The following is a 19,441-nucleotide window of genomic DNA, read 5'->3' on the forward strand; positions in this document are numbered from 1 at the left end:
CTTCGCCGTGGCAAAAGTCATCCAGGGGGGAAAAAAGCAAGATAGGTCCAGACGTCATTCAAATAGGAAGACAGCTCTCTGATGGATGCATTGAGGGGGAGGCGAGATAGGCCTTTCGGGGCCAGGTTCGGTGGATGAATGGAGTAGCGGAAATGAAGGATGTTTTCGTTCTGTCTTTCGGGGTTCTGATGGATTTTCGGGTAGTTGGTGATTAGATTTCGATTGTTTCTCCTCGCACTCATGCTGTCGAAGCTCGGTTGCGATTACCGCATACCGCCCTGCATTAACTGCTGGCGGAGGATCATGATCTGATTCCTCTCGTTCGGAGGCAGGGCATCAATTGCAGCCTGTGGCATGCTAAGAACCTGCTGCAGAAGTTCATCTTGGTTTGGGATCTGAGGAGCAGCTGGTTGTGGTGGAGGCGGGGCGAAAGGTCCGCCAGCCACAGGGGGAGTCCCAATGTGACCTGGCATAGCTCCGTATCCTTGGTACTGGGGTGCAGGTTGAGGAGGCGGCGCTGACTGGGATGCCTGTTCCACAATTGATCCCAAGAGTTGATATTCCACCAGGTTCATCAGCAGCATGGCCTGAAAGATCGCAAACGCGAGCTGGGGAGCTTGGCGCAGGAGCTCTGTTGCGCGAGCAGGGTCGGCCACTGCGAGAGCCTTCATCTGGGTGAGGACATCGAGGAGCCGGTCCGGTGAAAGAGTTGCAAGAGTGTGAGAAATGACACCTGGGGTTTCGAGATGGGGCGGGACCTCAACTCCCGGCGGAAGAGGAGGGAGGGGTACAGATCCGGGAATCTGTTGCATCTGTTGTGATGGGTCTTGGGTCATGGGTTGCGAATCTTCCGGATAGTCTGTAGGTACTGAGTCCTTTTCATTGTTATGCGGCCAGTCGACCCGAATCTTGCGGCCCATGATCTCGTAGTCGTTCAGGTTGCGCACGGCTGACGCTGCAGCATCAGCGTCGGAGAAGTCGGCAAATCCATATCCTTTTGGTTTTCCCGTCTCAGGGTTCATCATAAGGCGAAACTTTGTGACAGTGCCTGCTGTGGTGAGGATGTCTTTGACTTGCTCCTCAGTGAGGTCTGAAAGCACATTGAGTTAGCATAGGCAACCAAGGTTCCGGATTCCTGTGAATTGTACGCACTGTAGGGGATGTTCCCCAGGAACACACTCTTTCCTGAGCGATCTGGCGCCATGTTTCTTAGTTGATGGCGACAAGGTCGAGTGATTGAAGAAGGAAGGACGAGTCTCGCTCAGCTAACTTGTGAAAGATGATTCTGCCGGACTTTCCATCTGACCGCCTACTGCTGACCTTTGCTCTGCAACCTTCCCGGACGCATCCACTCAACCAACACCCCGTCTCTATTCACACTCACACATCATGTCTCAGAATCAACGAGAGGCTTGGGAGCGCGTGCAGCTCATGCTGCAAAAGCGCAAGGGCAGTTTCCCTGGAGGTGGTGGTCGTGGCAGCTTTGGTCTGGCCGGTACTCTCATCCTGCTTGGTGTCGGAACCTGGGCAGCTTCCAACGCTCTTTTCAACGGTATGCAATCTGTACCATGCTCGATCGAACCAGTTTTTTGACCAAATCTACAGTTGACGGTGGTCACCGTGCTATCAAGTACTCGCGAGTAAGTGGTGTGCGGAAGGAGATCTACGCCGAAGGTAAGCCCCGATTCCCCGGGAAAGCTAGCACGACGAGCCAGTCTAACATCTCGGCATTATTACAGGAACCCACATTCAGATTCCCTGGCTCGAGACCCCCATCATCTACGATGTCCGCGCGAAACCGCGCAACATTGCCTCCTTGACCGGCACCAAGGATTTGCAGATGGTCAACATCACCTGCCGTGTTCTGTCCAGACCCCGTGTGGACGCACTACCCCAGATCTACCGTACCCTCGGTCAAGACTTTGACGAGCGTGTGCTTCCCTCGATTGTCAACGAGGTCCTGAAGAGCGTCGTGGCTCAGTTCAACGCCAGCCAGCTGATTACGCAACGTGAGAACGTCGCCCGTCTGGTCCGCGAGAACTTGGCTCGCCGTGCCGCCCGCTTCAACATCGCCCTTGACGATGTCTCTCTGACTGTATGAGATGCCCTGCGCCCCCAACTCGAGATAGAATTTAGCTAACATGTATGCGCTCTACAGCACCTGACCTTCTCCCCCGAATTTACCGCCGCTGTTGAGGCCAAGCAAGTCGCCCAGCAGGACGCCCAGCGTGCCGCCTTCGTGGTCGACAAGGCCCGCCAAGAGAAGCAGGCCTTCATTGTCCGCGCCCAGGGTGAGGCACGCTCCGCCGAGCTGATTGGTGACGCTATCAAGAAGAGCAAGAGTTATATTGAGCTGCGCAAGATCGAGAACGCCCGCCAGATCGCCCAGATCCTCCAGGAGAACGGTGGTAAGAACAAGCTTTACTTGGACAACGAGGGTCTCGGCCTGAACGTCAACGCGGGGAGCGACGATAACAAATAAATCACATTAATTGGGCGCCGGAGTGGTCAAATCGTCAAATCATGTACAAATAGCTTTATCAGAGCATTGGGACGCGGTCTCTTCTCTTCCATTTGATTCTTCTCTCATTTTTTTTTCAAGTTCGAATTAAGTATGCATTATTCTTGTATCATCCAAGCTCCAAACTCTCCAAAGCCGTAGATATAGTATATCCATGCATATTTCATGCACGCATTCCGCCTGACGCGGGGACGAAGGCGGCGAGCGGGTCTCCACCAGCTTTTTTTAATCGCCCGCCACTTTTTGATATTCGGTCTCACAGACACTCCCAAGGCTTAAATATACCTAATTCGGGGACCACTCGGTAAGTACCAGTAGCCCAAGAACATAATTGACACCCTTTTCTCGCTTTCAAATCCGATTCCCCGCTAAACTAACCCCCAACCCCCAGAACCCCACCACCAAAATGACCGACGCAGGACCTGAGATAACCTTCGGCCAAATCGACGTCGACCTAGACATCCAAGGAATCCTCCTCGCCTCCTCACAACACGATCTCGCACAACTCCGCCGTCTCGTCCGCACACAATCCTCTCTCCCGGATGCCGCAAACGTCAAAGACCCCGAGACAGGCTATACACCCCTCCACTCCGCAATCGCGGCCTGCGAGCCCGATACCGACGAGACAGAGACCAATGGCGCAGCTAAACCACCAATCGACCCCGAGACTCTCAAGTCCGGCGTCAATACTGTCAAGCTCTTGCTCGAGGAAGGCGCTATTTGGAACGATCTAGACAACAATAACGAAACGCCCGGCTGTCTCGCGCGTCGCATCGGCGCAACAGAGCTATACGAACTCATCGTTGACGCAGGCGTGCGTGCGGAAATGCTTCTAAACCGATTGGACGGGTACGAAGAACTCTCGGAAGACGAGGACGACGAAGAAGACGACGTGAAAGAGAGCGGGGCCCAAGCCGACGACGAGACAGCGCCTGAATTAGTCGAAGTATCCGCCGAACAAGCAGCAGCAATCCTCGCAACGGCCGAAGCTGAGACCGCCGAAGCCGCCGAAGAGGCTAACCCCGGCGTCACGAATGCGCGATACCTCGACTCGAACTTGAATATTCAACAAGATAAGATTCTGGACTCGGATCAGAATGGTGTCATGATGGAGTGGGAGAGTGATATCATGAAGAAATCTGCCGTTGCGCTGCTCCCGCGGCCCGGGTTGAAGGTGCTTAATATCGGGCACGGGATGGGGATTGTGGATGGTTTTTTTCAGGAACGGGAACCTTCCGAGCACCATATTATCGAGGCGCATGCGGATGTTGTTGCTGAGATGAAGAAGCGTGGTTGGGATTCTAAGCCCGGTGTCACTATTCACGAGGGTAGGTGGCAGGATATTTTGCCTGGACTTGTGGGTGAGGGTGTTACCTTTGATGCGATCTACTATGATACCTTTGCCGAATCTTATGCGGATTTCCGGGACTTCTTTTCTGAGCAGGTTATTGGGTTGCTTGAGCAGGAGGGGGGGCAAGTGGGGGTTCTTTAATGGAATGGGGGCGGATCGGCAAATCTCCTATGATGTCTATCAGAAAGTTGCTGAGATGGATTTGTTTGAGGCTGGGTTTGATGTTGATTGGGAGGATATTCCTGTGCCTAAGTTGGATGGTGAGTGGAAAGGTGTGAAGCGGGCTTACTGGGTGGTGGACAACTATCGTCTGCCGCTGTGTCGATTTATGGATTGAGGGATTGAGGGGGTAAATTTAGCTTTCAAAACTATATTCTTTATATTTGCATTTATTTGAGCTGAAGGAAGTTTGATCTACGAGTTACGAGAGGTCTAAAAGACAGCCTGGGCAGTGTTGCCATGGTATAGATTCCCACCAGGGAAATGATTGTTTTTATGAGACAAAGTATGTGACGCTCAAAATATGCTATGCAAGAAGAAGAAAAAAACAAGAAAGTCCTCCAAGTAAAACAAACGCTCATGGAATGCAATAAATTACAACTGGATCAAGTCCACCTCGGAAAAGTCGGGCGGACTGCGACTGAATATTGTCCGGCACTTCCCATCAAGTGCTTGGTATTCATTGCTGATCCAGATATGTTTGCTGAATCGTTGTGTTCGATACACTTCGTCATTGCTGACTCCAGTGTCATCACGAGGAATCCAAATCACGGGCCGTTTAGCACGGAGAGCCTCATGTTGGAAAGCGCGTTGTACTAGCTGATCACGTTCATCGGGGGTGAGATCTTCCAATTCGTCGTGAATACCGGCGAACAGAGCCTGGCCCATCTTGTTGGATTCCGGTCCTTGGGCCTCGGCATCCTGTGCCATCTTTTCTCGGAGATTCTTGATAGTCGGGCTTGCGGTGGCTGAACTGACACCAAAGTATTTAGACCTCCGATTGGCCTTCGGGGAACGGTCAGCCCAGGATGGCCGCTTTTTGCCAAGCTTTGGTGTGGATAGTAGGCCTCCCGCAAGTTTATTTTTGCGATGTTCTGGGTCGGTATCAAGGCTCTTCAGCTCAATATCCTTCTCATTTTGACCCTGGCGACGTTCTTGGCGTTCATGCTCGGATAGACGACGCTCGAGACTCTTGACATCGTTTTCTTCAGCTTCGTCGTCTTCGTCTTCGTCAACAGTCAAGCCTAGGCGGGCATGCTGGGCACGCTCGAACTCCTCATCACGTTTAATCGCCGCATCTTCTAGCGTGATAGGCAGGTATCGAAGGAGAGGACCAAACGCCTCATTGAGAAGAATTTGATACCCGACAGTCAGGATGAGGACGATAATCATGCAAATAGCCTGGCCTTCGCAAGCAACGTCGCCCTTGTCGTCTCGGACGAGGAAGAACAATCCAATCAAGCACACCTCCATAACGTAAAGGCCGGTGAAGAGCTGGTTAATCGCGCGAGGGAAAAGAAGACCACCGGTATCGAAGCGGAACTTTGTGACATACAAAGTGTTATAGCGGTAGACAAACCAGAAAAGGCTGAATGTGAGAATGTTGAAAACCAAAATAAGAGGGGCAACAACGCAATAAATCAGTCCTAAGAGGAACGTCAGTCGGTCATGTTATTATCTATATAGCAGGTTGACTTACCGATAGATGCCAATGTGGTATAAACCGGGAAGAAAGTACCCCATTGCATTTGATTCAAATTGGTCGTTCGAGCCCACTTCTTTCTGGCAGTGGAGTCCAAGATGGGAGCGAGAATGAACCAGCTGATCAAACCGAAGATTTGGACAAGCGCACCAGCACTCACGGACATCGCTTGAAGAATCATGTAGGAGAAAAAGTAGTTGCTAGACTTGGGAATATTCTGGGCCAAGAGCTCGGGCCAGCTGGTCACGTTGGTGATGTTTTCGAGGATCGTGGAGAAACTGGAGGCGATGGTGACAACCAAGAACAGCTGCACGAACAGGAACGCAAAGAAATAGTTTTGTACAGTCAACTCAATAGCCATGCCCGTGTGGAGACCCTGGGCGCGACTGAGGAATCGAAGAATCAAAGGAAGGAGTGCCATGAGAATGGCCAAGAAGAGGGCAGGAAGAATACCCTGGATGGCAGAAATGAACCAGTCTGGGAGTTTACTCAGCCACTCTAACCATGTGAATGTGTTCTTGAGATAGGACAATTGTGAGAGGAGACCGGTAAAGGCAACGGGGAAGGCCCAGCCAACAACCATGGCACAGACCAGAACGACGATTCCAAATGTGCGCAGATATCGCTCCCACCACTTGATAGACATGTTATCCCAGATGACATCGTCGGGAGAAATCTCCACGACACGGGGTGCCATCTGTTTGGGCACGTGGTGAGCAACTGCTTGACAGGCCATATGCGCAGCGACTTGGTGATTGAATTGAATGAATGCCGAGTTCATCAGCGGGAATCGCTCCGGGTTTTGCTGATCAACTTCGATCTCCAAATTCAAACGAGCCAGCTCCTTTCGACAATGATCAATGGTGTCGACTTTCTTGCCAATCAACCAGAGAGCTGGCATCCACTTCCATCCGAAGATGGGAAGACGCATAGTGTCTCGGTCCTTTGCTCGAATGTACTTTTCCCAAACTGGTTCTCCATAGTCCTCGTTAACAAAATCCTCGTTATAAGCAATCGGATATTCTTCGCCCTCAACTTTCTCCCCTTCCTTGAGGCTCTTGCACTTGCTCTTGTCTTTGCTGCTTTTGGTTTTCGCAGATCCGCGCCGATTCGAATCCTCGACGGGCGTATCTGGGGCCGTGAGTGGATATTCATCAGGCTCAGGCACAGAGCCTTTGGACCGATGGGAGGAGACACGGGATTTCCAGGAGGGTCGCTTCGGTGGTGCTGTGCGCTCGGGGAATGTCGATTGCAGCGTCTGATCTTCGGGGGTTCGGGGGACAGGAACGGAGTGCATGGGCCCGGCCATGACCTGATCGGTTGGGGAATCCTCCTCGTTTATAGAGGGCGCATTTCTTCCCCCTGCTCCCGTATCGTCGTCAGTGGCTATAAAGCCCCCAGTCCGAGTCAATTTGCCGTCCAGACCATTCTCAACTTTCTTGAAACCGCCCAGGACAGTCTTGCCCAGCTTTTCAACACCTAACCCGACAGCCCCAGCTGCTGCAATGGCGGGATTGAAGACACCACCCACTCGTGCACTTTCTCCCGACTCGTTTCTCGAATGACCCTCTACACCTTCTGGTTTTCGGTGCAGAATTTCACTGAGTGTATGAGCTTGGTGGGGGTTACCAGAACTGACACCAGGACCCATGGCCATCTGGGATGCGCGTTGGTCTGTGGCTTCCTTCTCACGATCTACCACCTTGGATTTGCTCTTGCCAGCGCGTTTGGCCTCGGCCTTGGCTTGTTTGAGCGCGGCCTTCTTGCATTTAACAATGAGATCCGTTTCTCCAGCCTCGAGTTTCAAGGCGAGTTCAGTCCGTTCCTTCACTTTCTCATTCAAGTCATCAAAGTTGCGATTAATCCAGATATTCCGAACCCCTCCCGGGAAAACATCGAACAGAGTATCCAGAGAGTCGAGGTTCAGCCAGCTTGGTGGAATAGCAGTCACCAGAACGGTGGTTGCTGAGGCACGTAGTCGGTGCTGTGGGGAGGTCATATAGGCCTGTCGCATGCGAATATAGCCGCGAAGTTCATCGAAAAAGATTGCACAAACATAGAAAACCACGATAACGGCCATGACTAGATGAGCCCAGTATCGATGGGTGTGCTCGGGTTTCACATTACCCCAGGCTAGTTGATCCAGACCGGACACATCCCAGTGATTGCCATTCTCGGTGCCATTCATGGAAGTCTTGCCCTTTCCACCGACACGGTTGAGAGGAATTAGGACTGGTAGAATTAAAACTCCGAGGGGGAAGAATATTTTCAGCAGCATCCGTAGATATCGGAGGAAGAAGTAAGCATCAAGCCCACATTTCTGAATGAATTCGGAGCTGGAGGTTCGAAACACCGGGCCAATCCAGCGGAAGAGACCCGGCGGTGATGGCGCTGTTCGTTCACGATCAGGGACTAGGTAGGTACGGGGTTGACTGCGTAGGAGAGGATTAGCTTAATGGTTCCATAATTTCTTCACCGGCCAACACATACTAAATGCGGGTCAGTTTCCCTTTCAGGAGCATGAAGCATAAGACTTCGACAGCAAAGACGACCATGGCTGTCGCCAGCGAGGCCAGAAACGTCTGGATTGAGACCCCGGAGGCCGTTTTGCCATGGCCGCCAGTATGCTCCAGAGCCTGTTCAAGCTCGGAGGTCAGGGTCATGATGATCGGCGGTGAATTTGATGCCGGGGTAGAAAAACGTGAGAGGATGTATTTTTATGGGTCGTCCCCAGGAGCATCTGGCGTACTCCTTAGCAGGTGTCTCCCAGGTCAAGACGTATTTTCCAGGGATTCGAGGGGGGTTCAGCATGATCTGGGGAGGAAGCAAGTGTTGAGGGAGCAGAAACAAGAAAAAGAGCATGGAAAACAAAGGTGCCAATGGATGAACGGGGAAGGGGGTGATCGGCGGTGGAGTGGCCCTATGGTTCAGAAGCGCGGTCTTTGTCCGTGACAAAATGACAACAGTGGCTGGTTGTGTGCTGGTGTTTGAGCTGGCGCCCAGCGGACTGATATCAGCCTGCCCTGTTTGTCTGGCAAAGCGAGGACAGGGATGATTGGAGGAATCGTGGAAGCGCCGATCGGATGTGGGATGACATCAGGCGCCTGGTGAAACAGCCAAGCAGATGCCGGCGGCTTCAGAGAGATTGCAGTAGCGTTGGCTTATTTCTTTTTCCCGGGAGCGATCAGCCAAGGTGATTAGGTTGTTGATGCAGACAAATTCGAAGGTTCCCACTTGGTGCATCGCTTAATTGTAAGTGGAAAGAACTCTTCCCGATTCGGATCGAACTTGAACACCGAAGATTCTCCTGTTGCACTCTACGTAGTGAAAGGGTAAACACGCCGGAAAGGGGAAGGCGCCATTGGATGGACGATTGTGATTGGTTGATCGAGGGTGGCGGTGGCGGTGGGGGTGTCTTTCAGGGACACAAGCCACTCTTCACTCCCAATCGGGATGTCGCATTGTCACGTTGCTCGGAGCTGCTTTATACTCCGATTTTTCTAGTAGGTATACTAGGCCATCTTGATTAGGATTTGAGTAACCGACGGCGATATCCCTGGATGAGAGCTTGAAAGTTGAATCATCTCAGTGTCAATGATTGCCAGCTTAAGTGCGCAGATATATATCATTCAACCTTGGAACCACTAGCAGTTTAGAGGTACTAGATGAGAAGCTCTAGAACGAGCTATCCATCCCAGCAGGTTTATGCCAGTACATTCCAACCTAGAAGGCTCTGAGATTAAATTTGAATTGGCAAGCAACTCCGGGTCGAAGAAAGAAAACACCAGCGGACTACAACACAACTTGATAGGCGCTCCCGGCTGCCAGTGCCAGTGAAGGCAGTGAGAGACCCAGAAACTACCTAAGTTAGCAGTGGCCTCTTTTCAAGATTCATGATCTCGTTGAATTAAGTAGTACTAGGACCAGCACTAGTATTAGTATTATATAGTAGTATAAACCTGCCAGTGCAGTTGGATAGCGTTGCCCACTGCTCAGGCGGCAGCTGAGCTTAGAACTTCTCAGCTCGAGTCCTGGTATCTAATTCTACCGGTATCTGCCGCCACTGTGGATGTAGCTCTGCACAGCGCATACTAATACTATACTCACCATTCAATTCCGCTGGTCCTTGCATCCCCCCACTGGCAGACGGGGCCACATGTATGGCATCAGCTTTATCTGTCTCCTCGAACTTCGAGTTCTTCTTCTTGCGCCGGACCATCCAGCACAAAATCGCGATTGTGACCATCATAATTGCCCCCACTGCCGCAGCTACCCCAATTCCGGCCTTAGCACCCGTGGAAAGTGTGTCGCTGGTCCCGTGTGTTACACCTTGCGCAGCAGCTCCTGTTGTAGATTCGCTGCTGGGACTGCTGGTAATGGTGCCGGCTGTCGTTGTTTTAGGTGCAAAATCGCCAGATTTCCAATATATGGAGATACCCTGAGCGTTGATCCCATCTGCTCTCACCGTGCTCGAGGTCGTGCCGGCTTTTGTGAAGGTCCAAAGTTGATCCGAGTAAGCATTGTAGGATGTACACACATTGTGTGTATATTAGGCCAGCCTGGTAGTATCCGGATTGGCTGTATAGTTACTGCACCAGATCACCAGTTAGAGTTAGAATTCCCGAGAGTACTCTAGTAGCCCCGACCAGAGGAAACCGGTCGCTACGCTTGCAGAATCCACTTACTCGGGACAGCACATAGCCTGTGTTTCCGCCTCACCATCAGATGTCATCGTCTGGTCTTTAGCAGCCCAATACCCCGAGGGACATATCCCTGGGGAGTAGTAGAAGTCTGTGCTACTGGCCTGATAGCTCGAAGGATAACAAGATCCTGTTCTCTAGGACCCAGACTCATCCACCAGCTAGTATCGGTTCCGGTTCCGATCTTGTCGTAGTAGTCGGTTCCGGAGACGTATTCGATCAGCCACGTGTTGGTGAAACATGCTGCTGGAGGGGCGAATGTTGTGATTAAGGGTATAGGACTGTCAGTGGTGGCCGACATGATGTCCAGCTGCGCCCGTATGCATAGGTAGACAAGGTGGAGAGGGCTTTCGAGGGGAAATGGCCCCTAAATAGCGTCTTCAACATACGCGACACGCTAATTATGCAGTGACTAAGTCTGCGACGGGCCTTCTTTGTGATGCCAGCGCTTGAAGCAGTAGGTGGATTTCCGCATCCTATCAATTGAGATCGGCTCTAACGAGCTATACCCAGAGTGGGCCAAAAGACTTGAGATGCATCACCGTTCTGTTCTAGGTCTTGAAATTGTGGGCGTGTGTCTGGACTCTGGACTCTGCGGTTCTTCATGTCAACAAGTCCAGCATATAAGCGTGGATGTTGTACAACGCCACATCCTGCAATTACGGAGTAGGCGTTCTGTACTCTGTAGTACTCTATGTTCTGTACCTTCGGGAAGTGCCGCTCCCGCGTGGGCCAGCTTTACCTGCTCTGTAGCACGTGATCACAGCCTTCACTGAAGCATATCACATGACATCCAATCAAACACGCTATCCCAAAGAGGAACCACTTAACGCGTGGGCGCGTCGCAGCGCGTCGCAGGGACCGCAGGAAAAAGTCGCAGGGACGATTCGTGTTCCTCCCTTTCTCCAAGTCCAGGTCCGCCCCATCCTCACCCACCATCAACCATCCAACCCCCCATCCCACCCGAAGTCATACACATTCATCATGTCTTCACCGGCCAGTCGGAGGGGTCGCTCCGCAAAGAAAGCGACCGCATCGCCTGCCTCGTCCGCTCGTGAGCCTCCTAGCAGCCCAAGTCAACAACAGACTACCCCCCGCGCCGCCCGACGCCTTGCTGCCGAACGAGCTGTCCCATCATCATCCCCAATGTTCTTCCAATCATCACCTACCAGATCAAACAGAGGCGCTGAAACTCCCGATGTCCGCATGGCCGAGGCTAGTTCAACAGTCGATGATGGCGAGAGGACACCAAGGGCCAACAATGGCGGTATTAGAGGTATGCCGAAAAAATCGAAAATCAAAGATCCGACCATCCCGACACGGTCGATTCTCAGCGTTGCTCAAGCTAACTCGTCCAGACTCTTCCCCATCAATTACATCCCCAGCTCCTCACCAACCCGGGGCTTCGCCCGCAATGATATTCGTTCCGACATCCGCTCAGATGCCAACAGTATAAGCAGCGGCTTGTTTGTCTCCCCGAACCGCCAAGGTCGCAGTACAGGACCCCGTCGTAGTGACCTCCACTCGGGCGTATTTGGATCGACTCCTGCTCGCCGAGCCAGACTTTTCGTTGACGCCAATGGCATGCCCTCTGGTGATAATGTGGCCCGCTCGGATGCCACTTTCTCGAACATCAACCCCGGAACTTCCGAGGCGGAGGCGATGGCTGGTAACTCCTCGCGTGTCATTTGGGGTACCAACATTTCGATCCAGGACTCCATGTCCGCTTTCAAGAACTTCCTCTACAATTTCGCTACCAAGTACCGTTTGTGGGGGGATGGAGCCTCAGAGGACGAAACCCGATTCCTTGGGGATGCCGCTGAGAAGCGCGAGTATATTACCATGCTTAACGATATGCGCCGACTTGGTATGACGACTTTCAACTTGGATGCCCGCAACCTGAAGTCATACCCCCTGACCCAGAAGCTATGGCACCAATTGCTTGCGTACCCTCAGGAAATCATTCCGTTGATGGATCAGACCGTGAAGGATGTGATGGTGGACTTGGCTCTGAAGGAAATGGACATCCTGCGTTCTGAGAACCAGCGTGGAATTCCATCCCGTGATCGCCGTGGCCAGTCTATTCTTACATCGGATGGTGTTGCTCCCACTGCGGAAGTACCCGACCTCGTGGGTGAAGTTGAGGCCATGTCATACAAGGTGCTTCCGTTCGGACTGGACCAGACTGTGAACATGAGAGATCTCGACCCAGCTGGTATGTTGATATTAGCATGCGCTCATTTCAGAGGGATACTGACATCATGATAGATATGGATAAATTGGTTAGCATCAAGGGTCTCGTCATCCGTACCACCCCTATCATTCCGGATATGAAAGAAGCATTCTTCCGCTGCCACGTCTGCAGCTACGGTGTTCAGGTCGACATTGACCGTGGCCGTATCTCGGAGCCTACTGTTTGCCCCCGCGATTCGTGCAAGGAGAAGAATTCTATGCAACTCATCCACAACCGTTGCTCATTCTCCGACAAACAAGTCATTAAGCTACAAGAAACCCCCGACAACGTCCCCGATGGCCAGACACCTCACTCAGTCTCTCTCTGCGTCTACGATGAACTGGTCGACATTTGCAAGGCTGGTGACCGCGTCGAGGTGACTGGTATCTTCCGTTGCAACCCCATGCGAGTGAGCGCTCGCCAGCGTTCTCAGAAGGCTCTTTTCAAGACCTACGTTGATGTTCTGCATGTGCAGAAGGTTGACAAGAAGAAGATGGGCATCGACGTGTCCACAGTTGAGCAGGAAATGTCAGAGCAGGCAGCTGAAGCTGACCAGACCCGCAAGATCTCCGCGGAGGAGGAGGAGAAGATTAAGCGCACTGCCTCGCGCCCTGATCTCTACGAACTACTTTCTCGCTCGCTCGCGCCTAGTATCTATGAGATGGACGATGTGAAGAAGGGTATCCTGCTGCAGATGTTTGGCGGTACCAACAAGACTTTCCAGAAGGGTGGTAACCCCCGGTACCGTGGAGACATCAACATTCTCCTCTGTGGTGACCCATCTACCGCTAAGTCTCAATTGCTGCGCTACGTTCACAAGATCGCCCCGCGTGGTGTGTATACCAGCGGTAAGGGTTCTTCAGCAGTCGGTCTGACAGCCTACGTGACTCGCGATCCCGAAACCAAGCAGATGGTTCTCGAATCTGGTGCTTTAGTTTTGTCCGATGGCGGTACTTGCTGTATTGACGAATTCGACAAGATGAACGAAGCCACCCGCTCCGTCCTTCATGAAGTTATGGAACAACAGACTGTGTCCATCGCCAAGGCCGGTATCATCACAACCCTCAACGCTCGCACATCCATTCTGGCTTCCGCCAACCCAATCGGCAGTCGCTACAACCCCCGTCTCCCCGTGCCTCAGAACATTGACCTCCCCCCAACCCTGCTCTCCCGTTTCGACCTGGTCTACCTGGTTCTCGACCGCGTCGACGAAACCGAGGATCGCCGCATGGCAAAGCACTTGGTTAACATGTATCTTGAAGATACCCCCGACAATGCCAGCTCGCAGGAGATTCTGCCAGTCGAGTTCCTCACAGCCTATATCACCTACGCGAAGACCCAGATCCACCCCGTCCTGACTCCTGCCGCGGGTACGGCCCTCGCAGACGCCTACGTTGCCATGCGCCAACTAGGTGATGACATCCGGGCCACGGAGCGCCGCATCACGGCCACGACCCGTCAATTGGAGTCGATGATCCGTCTGTCTGAAGCCCACGCCCGTATGCGCCTCTCTCCCGAGGTGACGGTGGGCGATGTTGACGAAGCCGTGCGACTGATTCGCTCGGCCATCAAGCAGGCTGCGACGGACGCGCGCACGGGTCTGATCGACATGGGTCTTCTCACGGAGGGTACTAGTGCCAGTGAGCGACGCATGCGCGAGGATCTCAAGAAGGCAGTGCTCGCTCGGGTGGACGACCGCGGTGGCGTTGGTGGTGCAGCCGTTCGCTGGACTGACTTGTTCCGCGACATGGGTGAACAGAGCGATGTGCCTATAGACCACAACCAGTTTGGCGATGCGGTGCGATCGCTGGAACAAGAGGGTGCCGTGCACGTCTCTGGAGAAGGCCCACGCCGAAGTATTCGCCGGGCGGCCATGGGGTTGTCTTAAGAGGATACGGCGATGATCTGAGTGAGAGATCTACGATGAAATGATCGACCGGGTAGCATATTTGTTTTTTTTTTCTTCTTCTTCTCTTCTTTTTCGCCCCCTCTTCTTCTCTGGGTTGTTTTCTATTTTCTTTCCTGCTTGCCTTCTCCAGTGCGCGGAGCTGTTACGAACCGACCCGGTTTTTGCAAGTAATTCGGCGTTAATTGGGGGTGTCGCTGCATGTTTCTAAAGAGTACATCCTGAGCTATGCGGTGGTCGCGTGAGGTCCTTCCGGAGTGGGAGGGATCGACGGCGCCGTCGTCATTTGGCTGCATAATGTAAAAACATTGAATAATCTGATACAGTTATCACGTCAATAATTTCTTTTTCTTTTTTCTTCGTCCCCAGCCGGCACATGTTCGAGATGCATATTTCGCACTAAGATTAGCGAGACGAGTCGGGAGTGGTAGGGTGGCGAGCCAGCATCTAAGCTTTCCCGGATGTGGCAGTTGAATTGGAACTTGAAGTGTTTAGGCTGTACTCGTAGGCTGTGTAGATAGTACTCCATCGTATATGTGGATGTGTACAAATGGTAGTGTTGATTTTAAGGTCAATACTATAAACCTTTTACATATAACAAAAATTTAAAATATCAATCTGGGCTATGTGAAATAAGCAATATCAATTGGAGTAAGGAGGAGTAGGGAGTAGGGAGGGCTGGGTTGGTAGTGCACATGGCTGGCTGTTATGGCTGTTACACAAAGTCTGTGAGCTGGGACAGGCACAGCAGGGGTGGAGTATACACACCGTATCGATACTCCTCCGAGAGTACGACTCGTATACCCATACGAATATTCACCTACTAACTTTCTACCACAAATCCTAGTAGTTCTAGTGATACTATGTAAACACTCAACTAAAGTAAATCTAGACTCCACCGTCAAGAACAAGCGCAGCACGTGCCGTTGTGACTGGCAATCGACGTCAGTGGGGTCGGATGAGTCAGCGAGCAGCTAGCAGGGATCCACCCAATGGGAACCAATCACAACTCACCATCGGCAGAGTGTACATCTGTTAGTTTTGTTAGTTTTGTTAGTTCCAGCCACTCCCTGCGAGTGTCGTTCTGGTTGCACAATAAAACCTGAGGAGCTCCATATCTCCGTCGACTTGGTACACCCTACCGGTAAATTCTGATGTTCATACCCTGTTGCCATACGTTCAATCTCTGCCACAGTTCCACTCTTCCACAGTACCCGTTGTTGCACTGGCCCCGGATCGGACCCGCCCCAGCCTAGCCGTTCTCGGGCGACCGATAAAGCATCCCAAGCCTCCTCTTGCATCCTGCTCTTTTTTCGCCTCTTTCCTCCGACATGAGCAATTGACCCTTTCTACTCGTCCCTGTCTAAAATCAACCGCCCAGCATGAGGTGAGTCCCTGCATTCCTGCTTGAGCTTCCGCCCTCCCTATCGATCCCCCCCCCCCCCCAATCGTTGCGAGGAATGCTTCCCCGCATGGTACTGACGCCCTTCCTCCCAATGTCTTCAGGTTCGGTGAACACCTCCGCTTGTCCATGATCCAGGACTACCACCCCTTCTATATCGCCTACGACGAGCTGAAGAAAAGTCTCAAGACCGATTACGTTACTCCACCTACCCCCGAAAACCCCAAACCCCCTCGTCGCGAATGGACCGAGGATGACGAGAAGACCTTCGTCACTCTGCTCGAGAGCGAGTTGGAGAAGGTCTTTACTTTCCAGAAGCGGAAGAGTGAGGAGATTGTCGAGCGCATCCAGGCTAGTGAGCTCGAAGTCAGTGATGTCGTGTCTCGCCTCGAGCGCTCCGCTGGCAATCGCCGGGATAGCGTTCGTATGCCCCCGCCTGACGACGAGGATTTCTTGCAGCTGGAGGAGATTCTCAGCGATATCATTGCCGACGTCCACGATCTCGCCAAATTCACCCAGCTGAACTACACCGGGTTCCAGAAGATTATTAAGAAGCACGACGTATGTTACAATATTCACCCGGAGGATTCACAATGGAGCTCCGAGAACCTATGACCATCAACTAACCGCTGAGAAATAGAAACAAACGCAATGGTACCTCAAGCCGGTCTTTGCCGCCCGCCTCAATGCCAAGCCTTTCTTCAAGGACAACTACGATGCCTTCGTGATCAATCTCTCCAAGTTGTATGACCTGGTCCGCACCAAGGGTAACCCGGTCAAGGGCGATGCGTCCGCTGGTGGAAACCAGCAAAACTTTGTTCGTCAAACAACCAAATACTGGGTTCACCGGGATAACATCACCGAACTGAAGCTGGTCGTCCTGAAGCACCTGCCGGTCTTGGTCTTCAATGCCAATAAGGAGTTCGAGGAGAAGGATACCGCGATTTCGTCCATTTATTATGACAACACCGATACCTGGGAGCTGTACCAAGGTCGTCTGAAGAAGACCGAGGGCGCCGAGGCCATTCGTCTCCGTTGGTATGGAAGGATGGAAAGCGACCAGATTTTCTTGGAGCGAAAGACTCACCGCGAGGACTGGACTGGAGAGAAATCTGTCAAGGCCCGTTTCTCCTTGAAGGAGAAGAATGTCAATGCGTTCCTGGAGGGCCGTATGACCGTGGAGCAGGCATTTGAGAAGATGCGCAAGGAGGGCAAGAAGAGCCCCGAGGAGATTGCCGACCTCGAGCAGCTGGCCCGGGAGATCCAATATCGAGTCATCACCCGCCGTCTGGTCCCGGTTACTCGCACTTTCTACCACCGAACGGCCTTCCAGCTTCCAGGAGATGCCCGTGTCCGTATTTCTCTTGATACGGAGCTCACCATGATTCGAGAGGACAATCTGGATGGCCGCCGGCGGGCCGGCAGCAACTGGCGCCGCATGGATATTGGCGTGGACTTCCCATTCTCACAATTGCCCCCGGAAGATATCGACCGCTTTCCCTACGCCGTGCTGGAGGTGAAGCTGCAGACCCAGGCTGGCCAGGAACCTCCACAATGGATTCGTGAATTGACCGCGAGTCACTTGGTTGAAGCTGTTCCGAAGTTCAGCAAGTTCATTCACGGTACTGCCACCCTTTTCCCGACCCGAATCAACCTGCTTCCCTTCTGGTACCCACAGATGGATGTCGACATTCGCAAGCCCGCCACCCGACACTACGGTATTCAACGGCCGTTGGCCAGCACATCATTGTCCGCCAATGATGAGGATGACTCAGACGACGAAGATTCCCCACAATCAGCCCAAAACCAGGAGAACGGGTTTGCTCATCATATCGGCGACGATAGTCGCCTCTTCACCGAGACAAACGGCAATGAGCTCGACATCGAAGAACGTATCGCTGCACAGCCCCTCGCCGGCGACGAGGACTACCCACTCTACGACTCAGACGACGAATCCGTCTACTCTGACGAACTTGAAGAAGCCCGACGCGTCGGCGGCACATACTACGCCAAACAGCTGTCAAAATACTACCTCCAAAAGACTGGCCATCTTCTCACCCAGGGCCTACTTGCAATCATCCCCCGACCCCGCGCCACCCCAATGCCCCCACCCGAACAGCGCGGCATCGCCGTCCTCCAGGGCACTCAACGCACCTTCAAACGCTTCCAAGCACCCCCCCGGCAAGCGAATCTTCGTCCCCGTCCGCGTCGAGCCAAAGGTCTACTTTGCCGCGGAGCGCACATTCCTCTCCTGGCTCGAATTCTCCATCATCCTCGGCGGTATCGCGGCGACACTACTCAATTTTGGCGCTGACTACGTCGCCCTGGCTTCCTCATGGGCATTTACCATATTGGCCGCTGGCGCTCTGATCTACAGTCTCTTCCTGTATATCTGGCGCGTGGACAAGATTCGGAAACGCCGCGATGTCAAGCGTGTGTATTACGAGAAGTGGGGACCGACCATAGTCTCTGTTGGTCTTGTCGTTGTCGTACTGATCAATTTCGGTATGCGCATTCACAAGGGTGGATTTATTTCCAAGGACCCCATCGGTGGTGGTCCCCTTCCTATCCCCGGGAATGGGAATAGAACTATGAAGCATGGTGATGAATTGTAAGATTGTGTTCATGCATGAAGCGTGTGATTTTTTCTTTCATCTCTTTTTTTCTCACGCTTTTCACTTTTTCTCTCTGATCACTTACCGCCCACGGGGGTTGAATTTGAAGTTGCCCATCTAGCTTGGATGTATCTTTGCTGTTTATCTTCTGTCGGAGGTCGGATCTTGATCTTGTTAGCCACGTCTGTTGGTATAGGCGTTTTAGAGGAGTTGGCTGTATAGTTGAATATATATTGGTGCGTCTATCTATGGGCTTTTGAGATCAGCAGTAGTTCGATAGCATGATGCAATGTTGGAACTTGCCCAGGTGGATGATTGTCGTATTTTGGTGTCTTAGCAGGAGGATGGGGGCACTCCAGGGGTGCTAGTAAGGCGCTTCTTCAATCCTCCGAGCTAGATGTCCAATTTCCAAGCTGAGACCTCCCCGCCGAAGGTTTGTTTGGTTGTTTGGCCACCTGCCTGGTCGTTCTTCCGTCTCGCTCTCCACCGTGACCCTTCCACGAATACTAGTACTATCTACTAGTACCTAGGTACCGGATTTCCCATGCAAGGTCTTGGCTTTCCCTTTCCGCGTTGGTGCTCAGTGAGCGCCGCTTTTGCTCACTGAGTAGGTCTGAGCACGTCTCTGAGCGCGCTGACCGGATCAGTGTTCATCACATGATTACTCTAAGCGACTCTCTGATCCCTCTGATCTGTTCAGTGAGCCTAATCTGAGCACTCTGATTTGCTCTCTGAGCATTGCTTACATAAAAGCCAGCGGCCTGATTCAACCGCTGAAATTCCGCAAGCTCCTGGGAGCAATTCGTCTAGTTTGTCTTAGTATGCTGCTTCTTACAGAGGTCAAAGGCCAGAGAGTATAGGGAGCCAATCTTCTACAGCTTCCAATTAGATCTACATATATTCGAATTATTCAACAGAAAAGTAGTTTGTAGCAATACAATAGCCTCCTCGCAGCTGAATGATTGAGAAGGTGCTATTGTGCCGAACAGCAGATTTCATCTCTTTCAAAAT

General features: G+C 52.3%; 8 protein-coding genes across 8 annotated transcripts; 5 read left to right on the top strand and 3 right to left on the bottom strand.

The window, feature by feature from the left end:
- Window positions 1-263: 263 nt before the first annotated feature.
- Window positions 264-1,204, bottom strand: N7481_003828 (putative polyadenylation factor subunit CstF64; the record flags this gene model as incomplete). Its single annotated transcript, XM_057263047.1, has 2 exons — window positions 264-1,090; window positions 1,153-1,204. The coding sequence occupies 2 exons, from the start codon at window positions 1,202-1,204 to the stop codon at window positions 264-266; spliced, it is 879 nt and encodes a 292-aa protein (XP_057124708.1).
- A 185-nt stretch (window positions 1,205-1,389) lies between these two features.
- N7481_003829 (prohibitin subunit PHB2) lies at window positions 1,390-2,482 on the top strand (the record flags this gene model as incomplete). Its single annotated transcript, XM_057263048.1, has 4 exons — window positions 1,390-1,552; window positions 1,606-1,674; window positions 1,740-2,095; window positions 2,159-2,482. 4 exons carry the CDS (start codon window positions 1,390-1,392, stop codon window positions 2,480-2,482), a joined length of 912 nt encoding a protein of 303 aa, XP_057124709.1.
- Window positions 2,483-2,927: 445 nt separating this feature from the next.
- On the top strand, window positions 2,928-4,013 carry rmt2 (protein-arginine N5-methyltransferase; the record flags this gene model as incomplete). The annotated part of the gene is made up of 1 exon (XM_057263049.1): window positions 2,928-4,013. One exon carries the CDS (start codon window positions 2,928-2,930, stop codon window positions 4,011-4,013), a length of 1,086 nt encoding a protein of 361 aa, XP_057124710.1.
- Window positions 4,014-4,017: 4 nt separating this feature from the next.
- Window positions 4,018-4,209, top strand: N7481_003831 (Protein arginine N-methyltransferase 2; the record flags this gene model as incomplete). The annotated part of the gene is made up of 1 exon (XM_057263050.1): window positions 4,018-4,209. The coding sequence occupies one exon, from the start codon at window positions 4,018-4,020 to the stop codon at window positions 4,207-4,209; it is 192 nt and encodes a 63-aa protein (XP_057124711.1).
- Window positions 4,210-4,466: 257 nt separating this feature from the next.
- Window positions 4,467-8,237, bottom strand: N7481_003832 (putative DUF221 domain protein; the record flags this gene model as incomplete). Its single annotated transcript, XM_057263051.1, has 3 exons — window positions 4,467-5,518; window positions 5,572-8,006; window positions 8,065-8,237. The coding sequence occupies 3 exons, from the start codon at window positions 8,235-8,237 to the stop codon at window positions 4,467-4,469; spliced, it is 3,660 nt and encodes a 1,219-aa protein (XP_057124712.1).
- A 1,356-nt stretch (window positions 8,238-9,593) lies between these two features.
- Window positions 9,594-10,575, bottom strand: N7481_003833 (uncharacterized protein; the record flags this gene model as incomplete). The annotated part of the gene is made up of 3 exons (XM_057263052.1): window positions 9,594-9,637; window positions 9,682-10,059; window positions 10,332-10,575. 3 exons carry the CDS (start codon window positions 10,573-10,575, stop codon window positions 9,594-9,596), a joined length of 666 nt encoding a protein of 221 aa, XP_057124713.1.
- A 683-nt stretch (window positions 10,576-11,258) lies between these two features.
- N7481_003834 (MCM DNA helicase complex subunit MCM4) lies at window positions 11,259-14,395 on the top strand (the record flags this gene model as incomplete). Its single annotated transcript, XM_057263053.1, has 2 exons — window positions 11,259-12,489; window positions 12,543-14,395. 2 exons carry the CDS (start codon window positions 11,259-11,261, stop codon window positions 14,393-14,395), a joined length of 3,084 nt encoding a protein of 1,027 aa, XP_057124714.1.
- A 1,400-nt stretch (window positions 14,396-15,795) lies between these two features.
- On the top strand, window positions 15,796-18,430 carry vtc4 (putative vacuolar transporter chaperone (Vtc4); the record flags this gene model as incomplete). Its single annotated transcript, XM_057263054.1, has 4 exons — window positions 15,796-15,800; window positions 15,920-16,376; window positions 16,456-17,946; window positions 17,987-18,430. 4 exons carry the CDS (start codon window positions 15,796-15,798, stop codon window positions 18,428-18,430), a joined length of 2,397 nt encoding a protein of 798 aa, XP_057124715.1.
- Window positions 18,431-19,441: the final 1,011 nt, after the last annotated feature.

Source organism: Penicillium waksmanii, assembly GCF_028829765.1.
Source record: "Penicillium waksmanii strain IBT 27052 chromosome Unknown utg000004l:1.0-5674109.0:1.0-5678898.0, whole genome shotgun sequence".
Classification (NCBI taxonomy): domain Eukaryota; kingdom Fungi; phylum Ascomycota; class Eurotiomycetes; order Eurotiales; family Aspergillaceae; genus Penicillium; species Penicillium waksmanii.